The following is a 14685-nucleotide window of genomic DNA, read 5'->3' on the forward strand; positions in this document are numbered from 1 at the left end:
TTTTATATATTTAAATAGATTTCAATTTATGTTTCCAAGCATTTCTATGTATTTTCAAACTTTTTTTTGTCTCTTTGGAAACCTATGTTACCTAGAACGTGGATCGTTCAAGTGCATGGAACGGGAACGGGGTACGCCACATGCTCTAAAATTTGGTACAATAGGAGTAGACTTATATATATTACATTTCAGAATTTAAGGTAGAGTAATTTTCTTTTAACTATTAGGTATTCAATAATTTTTTTTTTCCTTCATGTAGCAAATCATTTCTATGAAAATTATGACCCATTTTTATTTTTTGTCTTGTCAAAACTTAACTCACCTTAGATTTTAGTTCATACATTTGATTTTTATTGGAAAAATTTTTTTGGAATTGTTTCGAATCACTAAATTTACCGTTTTTGGAACGTATGTACCAATATGTAATTTGCTAGGGTATTTGTGTTTTTTGGTAACATAGTTTGAAACGTTGTTGAAAGGTTCCAACAACATTTCCAAAACATTTCAGTTTTTATGCTAATCAAAACAACACACTGAGACAAAAAAAATTGATTGATGATGATTGGAAGAAGAAATAGACCTAACACAAAATGACACAGTCCAGTTTATAGACTTTTTGAATATTTCCCAACCGCAGTTGCAGTATATGGCTATTTTACCAAAGAGCCTCAAGGAGCACACAGTTGCAGCTGGAATCAAGTCAATAGTTTCACCAGCAGTGAATGACATGAATAAAATCTGCAACGACCTCCAAAGATATCATGAGATGTACTTTTAAAAGAGGAATTCGTGTGCATGTCTGCTCAGGCATATGCATGTATTTAACTATTATCTAATTATCAAGAAGAAAATTATTAGCAGCTTAATAAAATATTAAAATAGAATTGAGGGTGAATAACATACTATCTACTATCTCTGCTTGTGATCCATGCTGGAATACTCCCATTAAGCAAATTCCTTGTCAGATACCTAACCAATAAGCAATGTCATCTCACCATAGTTATGCAGTTACTTAGATTGCTACTTTTTGACAAATTTAATGCAGAATTAAAAGGTAAAAGGCACATGAGAAAAAGAAGAATATGTAACTCCACTCAACCTAGTTTTCTTAAGAGTGGAAGTACAGAGTTAAGGAGTGATGTGTCATTTACATATGAGTGGAACAATGGAAGCATGGGGTGAAGACCTCCATGCTCTTGGAACATGAAGCCATGAACTTGAGAGGTACTCACCATTTAATATTGCTTCAATCTGCAAAATTCACTACAACAATTTACACTTTTGGCAACCAAATTTGACAACTAAAAGGAATTTAGTCGCCAAAAGTTGTACAACAGGTCACTAAAAATTACATGGTTGGCATTTGTTGCAGGGTTTAGCTACTAAATTTTTGTAGTAAGTGTATATTAATTATTGGTGACTGAACAAAAATTTAGTTGTTAAATATGCCACAATAGGCAACTCACAATAGGCAACTAAAAAAATATTGGTCGGCGTTAATTTAGATTTTAGGTTACTAAAGTTTGTTTAAGTCATGGTATACTAATTTTTGCCGACTAAAACAAATTTAATAGTCAAATACCTAGCATAATTTTACTTTAAATCTTTTGCGACTACCTAATTTGGTCGGTAAATATGTATTTTTGGTGACCAAAAAAAATTTAGTCATGGTGTATTAATTTTTGCCGACTAAAATAAGTTTAGTAGCCAAATAACTAGCATAATTGTACTTTAAATCTTTGGCGACTACCCAATTTATTAGTAGGCAAATATTCATTTTTAGTGACCAAAAAATATTTAATCGTTATATACTAATTTTTGCAGACTAAAGAAATTTAGTCGCTAAAAAACTAACATAAATGTTGCTTTTAATCTTTGGCAACCACCAAAAAATTAGCTACTAAATATACATTTTCAGCGACCAAAAATATTTTGTCGGCAAAGGTGCCAAATTTTTAAGTGTATTTTCAAATTTTCCGCCCTATTCACTAATTATGATTTATTTTTTTGTTATTTTTTATTTCTCCATATCAGTGTCTACATTCATCCAAACAAAAAAGCCTTCAGTCACTTGCTCTTCCTCTTCTCACAGACTCACCATCCCTGCTATAGTCACTCTCGAACTTCCACTGCCGCTGACCATTGCAGCTCTTGCCACCGTCGCTCACCATCGCAGCTCCCCCCTCTCATCCACATTTAGGTTTGTCTTTCTGTCTTTCTCTCTCTCCCTTCCCTCACCATAGCGGATCTAGGGCTTTATTTTATTTTTGATGTTGCAGGATTTTGATAAAATCATTTTAGGATTTTACTCTTTTTCTACATTTGAAGCATATATGAGCTCCAAGTTGTGTTTAATTCCACACTTTTGTTGCTCTATTTAAGCAACCAAAGTGAAGGGAAAAAGTGGTTAATTCGATCATTGTGTACATTTGATGAGGGAGAAGACCAATGGGAACCGTAACGCAAGAAGCAATCGATCAGTTCAAAGCATTGGTGGACCAAGGTCTCTCTCTCTCTCTCTCTCTCTCTCTCTCAATATAATAGCTACTTCATTTTACTACTATGTTATGTTCACTCTCAGTTTCTCATTTTGTTCTCTATTTTTTTAAATATTTCAGAAGTTGCACATTGCCATTTCAATTGAAAATTGAGAGCTGGGTTAACGAGTTCACAGGAGTAGTGAAGAATCTCTGCACACCCTTAAGGAGTAAGAGAGACAATTCATAGCACTACCCACTTAAAAACTCTCAAGTCTTTAACTACAGAAATCAACATTTGAGAGGTGCTCTGCAATATTCATTCCAAGCCACCTCAATATCATTTGTAATAGAGTACAGGTGTCTTAGTGAGCTTCATAGACAGCTAGAGTTGAAACAGAAAACATGTTTCAGATAGATTTCCTTTGTGAAGTGTACCACTGATTTGCCATTGTTCTGATGAGTAGTTGTGGTGGAGCTCATTCTAGGAAGATTCAATAAAAGATAAGCCCTTATTCAAGAGAAGGTTGACTTGAGGACAAAGTTGCTTGTAGGGTGGGCATTGGGATTCCTTGTGGTTGAGTACAAGCAAATGCTACCAAGGTACTAGTTGTTAAACTTTCATTGCATCAATCTTGTTGAATATTGGATTATCTTGATTGGCAAAGGTGAAGGCCCCAATGCTAGTTTGTGGAGAATGAAGTTTAGTAGAGAATATGGCTTCGTGGTTTTGCAGATTTTGATTTAAGTTAAAGATTTTTGTGAATTGTCTCAAATTTCAATTTGGCTGGATTTAGATTTAAGGAGGGATTTGGAAAGGGAAATGAAAAATGTAGTTAAAATGTGAATAAAATATACTTACATGACACTTGGTTTCACACACATTTTTCCTTTCTCTTTCCAAATCCATCCCCAAATCTCCCAATCAAACACAGCGTTTATGAATCATTCTTGTGTGTCGAATACTCAATGTTCCTTGTGCAACAAGGAATTTGGTTTAAGACTACAAAAGGGTCTAGTGTTAGGAAATTGAGTGTGTCCAACTTTTTGGTGTGTTGAAGGGATGGGGTGCACATTCTTTGCGAAGGGGGGCAAAATATAAGATTGATACTTTGAAACTTATAGGGTTAATTTTCTATATGTTCTTGGGTTTTTCTAGGTACCATCTCAAATCTGGAGAGTTTTGGCATGTGGGACTTTTACTCTGGTTGTGTTTCAAATTGGGTATAGTTTTTGGGGAAAACAATGTACACTATATAGTGGATGTTCTTAATCGTCTTCACCCATGGATATAGCCCTATTATTGGATGCACTCCAAGTGTTGTGTTCATGTTTATTCTTTAAATTCTATTTTCTTGTGTCTTCCATTGATTACTACCAGCAGGTATCAATGCTTCAACTGGTACAATACCTGCAAGTGAGCTCCAATCACATTCTTCGACGCAATTATAGAACAGGGATTCTTTGTCAACATTGAAGATAAAACATACAAATGATGAGGAAGGATTTCCATCCATAAGAAATTAGGACTTCTTGTCACCCTAAATGTCATTGCTTACATGTTTTGTAAATGTAAGGCTCCCTCAAAGTTAGGGATATTTCCTTCCAGCCTGTTGAAGCTTAGGTCCCTGCCACAAAATAACAACACAATTTTCACAAAACAAAGAACTCTAAGAGATTCATCATAAGAAGAATTACATGAAGTAAACCACAAGACGGTAAAGTGCATTTTGAGTCATAAAAAAATGAGGAAAATGTCTGTGATTTACACAATGATGTTAAGCCATTAACGGTACAGGCAGTACACTTTAATCCACAAACCATAGCGGGTAATGTGTTTATTTTTAAATGTCAGAGGGGTAAATTGCATCTGAAGTAAACCACAGGGAGATAAAGTAACATTTAACCTTCCATATATTCATTTTTATTCTTACAAATTTCAAGCCTCTTTTACTCGAGTACTTCTCTATAGATTTGTAATTTAGTGTTAATTCATTAGTTTCATCCATTAAAATAATATCATTTGTGAACAACATATATCATGGGACATCATCCTGAATGTATTTAATCAACTCATCCATGAATAAGGCAAACAAGTAAAGACTCAAAGTTATCCTTTCATGCAATAGGTGATCTAATTGTAGTCACAACTTTATCATGCATGTCTTTTATCACATCAATATACATTTTGGTTACCTTCTTTTTCTCCAAGGCCCACCATCCTATTATATCTCAAGGTACCCTATGGTAACTTTCTCTAAATTCATAAAAATATATGTAGAACAAAAAAAATTCAAATATTAATTACAATATTAATAATCCATTGCTTTATATGAAAATAGTTTCTTTCCAAAAGCAAGACATTTTATGTTCTATGAATTTTAATAATTTTCAAGATGGAATCTTTTACAAATGCAACTAACCCACTCACTCTATTTTGTAATATAACATCCACTTGGTTCTACTCTTCTTGAGTCGTGTATTTGTTAGTGAAGATTTTCTAAAAGCTATATCAATGTGATGTATCAAGATTAATGTTAAAAGGGTAAATCAAATGTTATGATATTTTCACTCTCATTTTAATTTGGTTGTTATAGTTTCAAATGCAACACATAAAACCAAAAATCTCAATTTCTATCAAATTGGTCCAACTGTTGCACACAATTAGGTTCTGGTTGGAAAAAGGTCATGCGACTAGCACATGGAACTATAACAAAGTTGATTGACTATTATATCCTTATTTGTATAAGATCCAATTCATTTATATGTCGTTTGGGTTGACCAAATTTTGGCTTACACTCATTATCTTAAGTTTTAGATCAAACTACCTTCATTTTTAGTTTCCTTGGTACTTTAGTGTAAGGTTATGGTCGTAATTCTGTCCATCAAATTTCTCATCTCTTTTCCTGCTTAAACAATCTTCAAAACCACGACTCTCTTCCATGATGACCGATAACCAATTAATTCACTGCAGCCATAATTATCGACCATTTGTGATGGCAATAGATGATTAAGTGACCAATTTATCAAAAAAAAAAGAGAAGGGATGATTAAGTGGCCATGATGATGGTAGTGGATAATCAAGTTGTTGCATCAGGTTGGTATAAATTTTGTGGTTAGCTACATCAGGTCCCCCTCTTCCCCTTCCATTCTTCTACCTTTTGTGTATAAGAATAACAATGGAAGCCCCCCAACCTTAGAATGCTATACTTTCTGGGTGATTCTAAATGCACCCTCTTTATTTCTATGCACACCCACTTGTGAGAGCACAGTTCCAAATATGTATAGAGAGGGTGGGGACAATTAATGTTTAAAGAAGTGGCTACAATTCTATCCTACTTCATTCAAGTAAGAAGATAGCAGAACCCATACACGTATATATCAAACTATATGGAAATTATGTTTAAAAAATTCTGTTTATACAACATTACTCTACGGTCGATTCATATAAATACCCCTGAAAAGTCTACATTCATATTCTTTTACATAAAATTTTGTATGTTCAAGTATGTCATCTCGATTTCATACAAAACACACTCACGCACACATATATCTATCTCAAAATAATAAGTTACTAGTAATAGTCCGGGATGTAGTAGTCTGTCATGAAATAAATCTAGAATAAATAAAAAGAATTATGAGAAAGTAGGACTTATCAAATATAAAAAGCATAATAAGGGAGTAGGAGATTTACATATATCTTAAAGGAAAATTTGCTAGATAGACTGGGATTGTTCCGGATATGTTACAGTTCCTTAACATCCTGCAAAGAAAACCAAATTTATGCAAGTAATGTTGCTGATGAGGTCAAGATTAGCATACTTTATATCATTTTTTTCAATCCTTGGTATGACTCACAATTTTTCCAAGGCTGTCATGTTTTCTAGCTTTGGAAATTCTGAAGCCCCTCCATTCAAGTCTGTAATCCTTCTGCTCAGAGATCCCATTAAAAATGCTTGCCTTTAGAAATATCTATCTTGATTTAAAAAGCTTAAAAGCATAGTACTAAAATTACTTATTCCAAGAAATATGACCACAAAATCTGAACTTACATTTCAGTTAAATTAAGCAAGAGAGAAACGCCAGAAGGTATAGGCCCTTCAAACCCACTTGCCTCAAGCTCTCTGCCATGATAGATATCAAATGCATTAAAATTGCACTAGAAATTTTTATCTTTTCAAATGTTATTGAATACTTAAAAGAAGAAACACTTACAGTATTCTAAGTTGTTCGCAACTCTGGAAACTGGGTAACTTTCCATTGAAATTGTTACTGCTCAACCTACTGCTTTTACCCAAAGTTGAAAACAAAGAAAAGATTAAAACTACTAAAAACAGTGGCACGACACAAATTTATAATTATGATACTGCACAAGATTACTAATGAACTTACAGTTCTCTTAAATTTATCAGATTACTGAACTCCTTTGGCAGCTCCCCAGTGAGATTGTTAGAGTTAAGATTGCTACAGTGCCCAAAGGGGTAATCAACATAAACATATAAATTTGTGATGAATTGTACAATTTTTAAAATCTAGGGTTGGATAAAGATATATGAATTATATTGAATAGGTGATGTAGGACAGGACTCACAGATATAATAAGTCGACCAAATTCCCGAGCTCTGCTGGAACAGTTCCATTAAACATGTTGCCTTCGAAGCACCTGAAAATTGAACTTCTTTCAAAATTACAATACAAGTTTATCATGTAAACTTTGAAAATTTGTTCTTTTCCAACGTTCATAGTTCATATCCACATGCACGCGAGAGAGAGAGAGAGAGAGAGAGAGAGAGAGAGAATACAAATTGGTGAGACTGGTAATACTTCCCAAAAACTTTGGAATTGTTCCTGATATGTGATTCATAGAAAGATACCTACAGAAGCTTCACTTCGTTAATTTTAGGAAACTGAGGGTGTATAGTGCATTCCTTAAACTAACAGAGAAGTGCATATATTGCTCACATATGTTCCAACTTGGTAGAAGCCCATTCAGGGGGAAGAGGACCACTGAGATAGTTGCGAGATAAATCACTATACACAATAATAGATAGCACTTTGAACATGATGGAATCATAAAAACTAGTTAACAGATATGAAGAACAAACATAAATTTGGAACTTGGAAGCTCTTCCCACATAGTTTTAAGGTAGGGTAACTTCACCATCGATCGTGGTAGGACACCCGAAAGACCCTGCCCTGTGAGAATTCTGTTACAAGGAAACAAAAAGACTTGGATTCAGATTTTGGTTTAGGATACTTTCTAGTATGTAAATGTTACATTCAACCCTTGTCAATGAGGTAGATAAATTCTTCCAGCAATCAATTATTCATTATTGAATTCAAGATTTGTATACTATATACAACATAGAAAGAGTTATCACCAAGAAAACAAACAATTACAAAATGCAACAATGGATAACAGGTAACAACAAATAATTAAAAGCACAAACCATGAAAAACTCCAAGTAATAAGTGTACACACACAGCCAATGCAAGAGTTTAGAAATGCTAATGTTCAAAACATCTATGTGAGGCACCCATATACATATGTAATTAGGTATGTAAATCGGCAGTACGTGCCATGTATGAGATCAAAGTCGATGGAGTAGCTGTCTAACTACCAAGGTATTGTCAATCACATAGTGTGAATTTTGCATTCCCCTTGAATTTGAAAGCACCTATTAAACATTTTAGTAGTTGAAGTAAAAGTTTACTCAGCTGAAATGAGGTCACCTAATGAAGAAAGAAAACTTACTGATGGAGATCAAGAAAGGAAAGGCTTGAAGACATATTTTTGGAGCAAGAGGTGCCAATTGACAGCATAGTAGGAGATTTAGTTTTAGGATTTGTTTCCATTTGATTTATTTTTCAGTTTTCTTTAATTTCCTTATTTGGTTATGGTTATGGAACAAATATATATATGGGATTGTGTAAGGAAGATACTCCCTTTGATTGAATTAACATTGATTGAGTTGAGACAATTGCAGAAACCCTAGAGTGGTTCTTTGTTTACTGTTTCATCACGTACCCTTATTCATAATTTTGAAATTTCATTTGTAGATTGGCTACAATTTATTCTCGTCACTTTGCAAGCTCAAGATGTTAGATTTCCACCTTGAAATACTATGAATACTGTTAGCAGTCATTCCAGTTCTATGGGACATCAAAGGAAAATGCTATAAATCCCAAATAATCTACCAAATTTTTTATCAAACCTCTCACATGGGTATGGGATCCAAACAAACCCACATGTGTATGGGTTTCCACACCCATGTTAGAGGTTTGGTAAAAAATTTGGTGGATTATTTAGGGTCCCTAGCATAACTTGACATCAAAATATGCCCTTGATTTTCCCAACTAGCCTAGCAAATTAGCAATTAGCAATTAGGAATATAATATGAATATGTTTTCATGGAAACCATGAAGAGTGCATGGCATAAATAAAAAGTGACAAACCAATAGCGAGCTAGGAACAATAACATAGTTCAAAAAATCCAAAAACAAACATGCATGATTGATACCATTATAGGAAAAAAATTCTTCACTACATATGTATAACTTTTCATTTTGCTTAGAGAACACCTGAAAAGAACTTCCATTATGCCAGACAGTATGGTAATAGAGTAGCTCACATGATAATTATGGGTTGGTCCCCATGTGAAGGATTTGGACATTTTGATTAAAGTCTCTTTCTACTGCCTACCATCTACACTTTGAAAGATTATAAGCTTGTGACTTCATTGAAAAAGCTGTCAAATAAGAGAGCACAACCCAATGCAGGAGGCTCCCACCACTGCAGGGTCTGGAAAGGGTGAAATGTACATAGGGTGCAAGCTTACCCCTACATATGAGAGGCTGTTTCTGTATTTCAAATCCATGACACTTAGATCACAATGGAGTGTCGAGGCCTACCATTAAATAACTAACAATAACAAATAATTAGGCAAATATTTATTACTCCATATGGCCAAAACCCATGCGCCTGCATATATGACCAACATATAGGGACATTCAACAAGATATTAAGCCCCAAAAATAATCTGTAGTAGGTGAAAATAGCAGTAAAACTGGGAATGGAATTCTTGCTATTCTGGTGGATAAAAAGAGAAGTGATGCAAAAAATGTCGACCATGTTGTTGTAGTGAGTCATCTAAATTAGGATCATGTCACACACTAGATATGCCCTCTTTTAATTGTCTAAAGTCTATACAAGGTAGAATTTGGATTTTTAACTGTCATAAAAAGGTTTTAACTTGCAGAGCATTAGTATTCAAACATCATAGCCAATCACAAATAAAATCTTCTAGGAAAAATGCACTTGAATAATAAGTAAAGATGTATATTTAAAAACAGAAAAAAAGAGGAGCATACATGACACTAATGTGACATTCATCAGCAGAAGAGCAGTTGCAGTTGACAATATTATTATATATGCCTGGGGAGATTGGTGTGTATTCATCACAATGGTTCAGACTCAAATTCCAGTCTTTTTTACCCAATTGTTCAGCTATTTCACTAAGAGCTGCCACTGCAAAAATCAAAACCATGTTGACTTTTAAAGCAGTAAGAGATAACATGGAGAAATATCTATGTATGAACATTAAGTATGGTTGGACATCTTAATATTTACAAATTGAGTTGAAAATCAAGTTCTTGCATATGTAAAGAAGGCGAACTTTGTGTAATGGACAAATTGGTTATACATGATAAATAGTCATATGTGGAACCTTTTGATTAGATCATTATGTTAGATCACTACCAGTCCCAAAAGTTTAAACTGTTGGAAAATGGACCCAATATGTACATCAAGCTATCTAACACCCTCTCTAACGTGGAGAGACAAACAGACAAACAAACATAGTTCAAGCAAACATACCAAATGGGAAACTAAATGCAAACAAACAAACTTGAACCCAAAACCTACCAGTAACTAAAGCTCTGATTAGTTTGATACTATGTTAGATCACCATTGTACGGGGAGCAAATATTCTACACTTCCGTACTCCTTACATCCAAGCTTTGCGTTTCTCCGAGCAACGTCGTCAAGCCTAAAAACACAGCCACAGTGAGCTACTCGGTAGGTTTGTTGTTGGAAAACCCCTCCGACGATCAAGTTAGCAGTCATAGAGAGAGAAGTGGACAAAAGAGAAGATAGCTCTATGTAAAAAAATTGCAAACTTGTTGCATGGAGGCGCTGCAGGTTTATATAGTTTGTGTGCGCATTACCCTGCTCGTCCTCCCTTGGGCACGTGAATGTACTCTCCCGTAACCCGGTGCTCAATAGCCCACTTCACGAACAACTCCTACCCCAGTCACCTACAACTCGGTCAGGTCAGTCGAAATCGTCCAGTCCAGCCTTGCTCGGCACTAAGCCAGGGCTGGCAAGATTGGTCTGCTTGCAACTGGGTCATTGATCTTAGTCATTCCTCCGTCTGGTTGAGATCGAAAGATGCCCCTCAGTTCGATTGAGAACAACACCCATTCCATCAGCCTCAACCCTAGACTGAGCTGACTGAATACCATGACCTAATGCTAGGTGTCTCTCCAGACCAACTGTAAGGCCTAAGGCAACGGCCCAAGTCTAGAATATGCTCGGCCCACTTATCTGGTATAAATCTCCCTCTCAATTGCCCCTTAATCTCGTCTACTTCCGCGTGACCCAGATTACTACAACTGGTTGAGCTAAATACCCTGTCCAGTTAGATGAACTGCATGGTGCGAATCTGACATCTCAAGGAGCTTGGTGCGAATCTCATGCCAGAAGGAGCGTGGTCCCTCCCACTATACTAATGTAATGTCTTCTTAGGGGGACATGCGTCATCATGTAATGATTTTGGATGTGATTTCCTAAGAAACCTCTCAATTTTTGGCGCCCCTTCAAGGGTGAAATATATATATTGTCGTCGTCTCCTCCACTTCTCACCACTGTTCATTGCCATTTCAAAGAGAATACCTTGCAAACCAAAGAAAAGAACCTTGGCTTTTAGCATCTATTGCACAACTTAAAGCATTTCTACTGGATGTCCTGTTTCGCCATAGCTATCATCGGAGCTACCTTTATCGATTGGAACACTAATTTGGTCTTCAACCCGTAAGTCTTTTCACGCCCATTTTCACTCCTTTGTTCTATATGTGCTTTTTGACTATTCTTGAGTTTATACTGCCAAATCCATATTCAAAACATGATAATAGCACCAAATCCTATTGAAAAAACATTTTTACAGGGGTTTCGAACCACCCCTAGTGTTTAAATGGCCCTTAAACCTTGGTTGTTCATCGTCCTATTCATACCCTAAGATGAACATGGATGGATCTGTGCTAGACAAGGCTAAAAACCAACTTTTTTATTCTAAAATCTCAATTTAGCCGAGCAAACTTTATGTTTGTCACATCTGAAGAAGAAACTGGGCTAGGAATCAAAGTAACTTAGGAGGCCGCGCGACCAAGCTAGAATCCACTTCGCTCGCACAGCTGATATAGGACTAGATACATTTATGGAACCGAGATTTAACCTGGCTTGATAGTGCGACCGAGCTAAAAACCCAACTCTTTTTCTCGGCCGAGATAAAACACGTCTTGTCCACATGGGCTGAGCTAAAACCCAGCTCATTGCACATAACTGAGCTTCCACTTGCACTTCAATTTGATTTTCCACTATGCAGAATCCTAGGCAACTAGGCATACCAACATAAGTGCTCTCAAAGACAGAGCAGCCGCTACATAATTTGACTAACACCCTCTGTCGGGCAAACCACACTTGGTTACATGGGGCGATACCGCTTCTTGGTGAACACATCGGGCGTCCTAGCTGAGTTCCGTGAGGAATATGGCATTCCCATCGATGTATACTTTGAGCTCAACAAGGAGGGGATAGTTCCCTGGGGTAGACAGAATGTCTGCCCCTTTACCGTGCGATCAATTATAAAAAAAGGGGCCTTCGCTTCCCCATGAAACCTTTGATGTGCGAATTTTTAAGACACACTAGGTTGTGCCCTACACAAGTCTCTACCAACACATTCTGCATAATAAACGGAGTAGCCGAGCTAACAGGTTTCTTCTGCAGGTATCACTGAGCTACAAGCGTTGTACTCACGTCTTAACAAAGAGGCGGTAAGAACCATGCTACAATATAAGAAGCGCAACTGCCACGATTTGCTCGGTTACATGCCAAGCTATTGTTTTTCGGCCAAAAGAAAGAACAAAGTCATAGACTTCTTGTCTGAGCCTTCTCCCCTCCAGATCTAAGTCTTTCAAACATCCCACTAATTCACCTAACCGAGGAAGAAGAGATGGCAAAAAAGAACATGATCAAGAATCTCATCACAACCAACTCTCAAGAACTGTTGAGCAACATATTTCCACTCACTCCAATAATCGATAAAGGTTTAGCAACCTTGCTGGCCTTAGCCTCTTCCACCACCCAATCCTCCAGCATACAATCTTGCTCGGCTGGCAAACGGGCTCGCTTAGCTGATCCTTCGACTAAGCTCATAACTGAGCTAAGCAGCGAACATACAGTGAAGGTTGAGCCAACTCCTGCTTAGCAGCCAAAGTTAAGGCACCGAGGCAAGGCCATCCTTGGCCAACGCTTCTATCAAAGGGGACAAAGAGCACCTCCTCACCTTTGATTTATCCAAGTCATCGCTGCTACCGAGTGACATGCTCGGGATCGACCACATGCCAGACACCTAGATGGTCAAATCCGTGGTAAAGTCCATGACCAAGGTAAGTGTTATACCAAAAATTGGTTAATTGTTTACTCAGTTTTGCCTTCTAATTGTTTTCCATCTTGTAGGTGATCCAAAAGACCCACATGGTGATGGAACATGTGATCAACCTAAGGTAAAAGGTACACCACCGCGCAAGGCAAGTATTTTGAGGCCGAGCTTGGGTAGGCCAAGACTTCACTTGAGCTAGCCAACGTTGATAACTCCAGAATGCACGGTCAGTTGTCCAGCACCGAGCAAGAGAGGGATGTTGTGCACGTCAAGCTCAAAGAGCTGAGGAAACAAATGGCTGATGTCGAGAAGGCAGCCAAAGACAAAGGCTTTAATGAGGCCGAGCAAAGCTGCATGAAGCAAATCGAAGCCACTAAGGATATTTTCTTCAAATCTGGCTGGAAAGCGGCTTGTGAGAAGCTTGATCACGGTCCTTCGACTGAGGTATTCACTGTTCCTTCCCTCCACTTCCTGCCGGGTGTAGACACCCCATTTTTGACCGTCCTCAAGACTTGGACACCACCGTTTGAACACTCGGTGATTATCCATGTTTGTGTTCGTTTGGAGTTCCTGGAAGTCTCGGCTCGCGCGCCTTGCTTCAGGATCTCCGAACTCGACCGTTTAGTGTCTGGTTTCACACCAAACACTTGTGTTTTGCCTTGGAGGGGCAGGAAATGCCTTGTGAGACATCCCTACACACTACCGGCAGTGGCTAGAGGCCACCGGCTGGTTCTTGCTGCCACCGGCAATGTACATTGCCGGCCGGCACTATTTGTTGCCGGTCAGCACTATTTAGTGCCGGTCGGCACTCTTTTTTGCCAAAATAGCATTTTTGGCCGGCCAATTACTGTGCATCTGCTTTTGCAGATATTTTAAGACAGCTGTCTTGCTTTTTGCATCCCTCCATACACGTGTATGGAGGGATCTCCCTCTTATGAAGCTTGTCTTGTAAGCTTTACAAGACAATAAGCTTCTATATAGAGAGAGGCTCTCTTTGGTTGCAAGGGTTGGACACTTAGGATATTTTGAGAGCTTAGACAGCCATTGTTAAGCTCTGGTTTTAGGGTTAGGGTTAGATACACATCCTATCTCTCTTTTCCTCTCTTTTGTGCTCTAGGTGTTTTGTGTCTTACTATTGCACATAAACACTTAGTGTTTCACCTTTGCCTAGCTACTGAGGTTCTAAGGGATTGATTTTGAAGTTTTGGTGTTGGATTCAAGCCAAGGGAGGCCATTGGAGCATCATTTGTAAAGGGGTCTTCAAGGGTAAGAAACTAACACCTTTATTCCCCATTTTTGCATTGATTTTCTACCTATCTTAGAGCTGTTTTCGTGCTTATTGTATAACACAAAAATGTTCTGTTTTTAGACCCTCTTGATTGTTTATTAAGAGTGTTTTTTGGTTTGGGGGTGCTTGACCCCTCTTAGGCCTTGAAAGGCCTCATTTTGTGCTATTTTGTGCTAGTTTCGGGACTTTGGTGTTTGGGCCT

The 14685-nt window shown here is 37.3% G+C and overlaps 1 protein-coding gene and 1 long non-coding RNA gene across 22 annotated transcripts in view; one reads left to right on the forward strand and one right to left on the reverse strand.

Annotated features, from left to right (window-relative positions):
• The window catches only part of LOC114281963 (putative LRR receptor-like serine/threonine-protein kinase At1g07650), a 40531-nt gene that overhangs the window by 14497 nt on the left and 11349 nt on the right, over nt 1-14685 (reverse strand). For 7 of the 21 annotated variants that reach the window (XR_014339538.1, XR_014339539.1, XR_014339537.1 and 4 more), the window contains exons 2-13: nt 9849-10005; nt 7583-7684; nt 7440-7484; nt 7280-7360; nt 7069-7140; nt 6870-6941; nt 6693-6761; nt 6530-6601; nt 6336-6437; nt 6172-6240; nt 4037-4105; nt 904-969 (exon numbers count right to left, since the gene is read on the reverse strand). Coding sequence is in view for 18 of the 21 variants with exons in the window: in XM_082886533.1 (XP_082742659.1) it covers nt 904-969; nt 4037-4105; nt 6172-6240; nt 6336-6437; nt 6530-6601; nt 6693-6761; nt 6870-6941; nt 7069-7140; nt 7280-7360; nt 7440-7484; nt 7583-7684; nt 9849-10005 (976 nt within the window). In the remaining 3 variants the exon portion in view is untranslated. Of the gene's footprint in view, nt 1-903; nt 970-4036; nt 4106-6171; nt 6241-6335; nt 6438-6529; nt 6602-6692; nt 6762-6869; nt 6942-7068; nt 7141-7279; nt 7361-7439; nt 7509-7582; nt 7685-9848; nt 10006-10401; nt 10526-14685 lie in introns of all 21 variants that reach the window. The other 14 variants (XM_082886526.1, XM_082886519.1, XM_082886515.1 and 11 more) reach the window with 14 other exon arrangements.
• Nucleotides 2033-3355, forward strand: LOC114281966 (uncharacterized). Its single transcript, XR_003636090.2, has 3 exons — nt 2033-2200; nt 2280-2503; nt 2619-3355. It is a non-coding gene; the product is annotated as an uncharacterized LOC114281966 (long non-coding RNA).

Source organism: Camellia sinensis, chromosome 9, assembly GCF_055761805.1.
Source record: "Camellia sinensis isolate YWXY chromosome 9, ASM5576180v1, whole genome shotgun sequence".
NCBI lineage: Eukaryota > Viridiplantae > Streptophyta > Magnoliopsida > Ericales > Theaceae > Camellia > Camellia sinensis.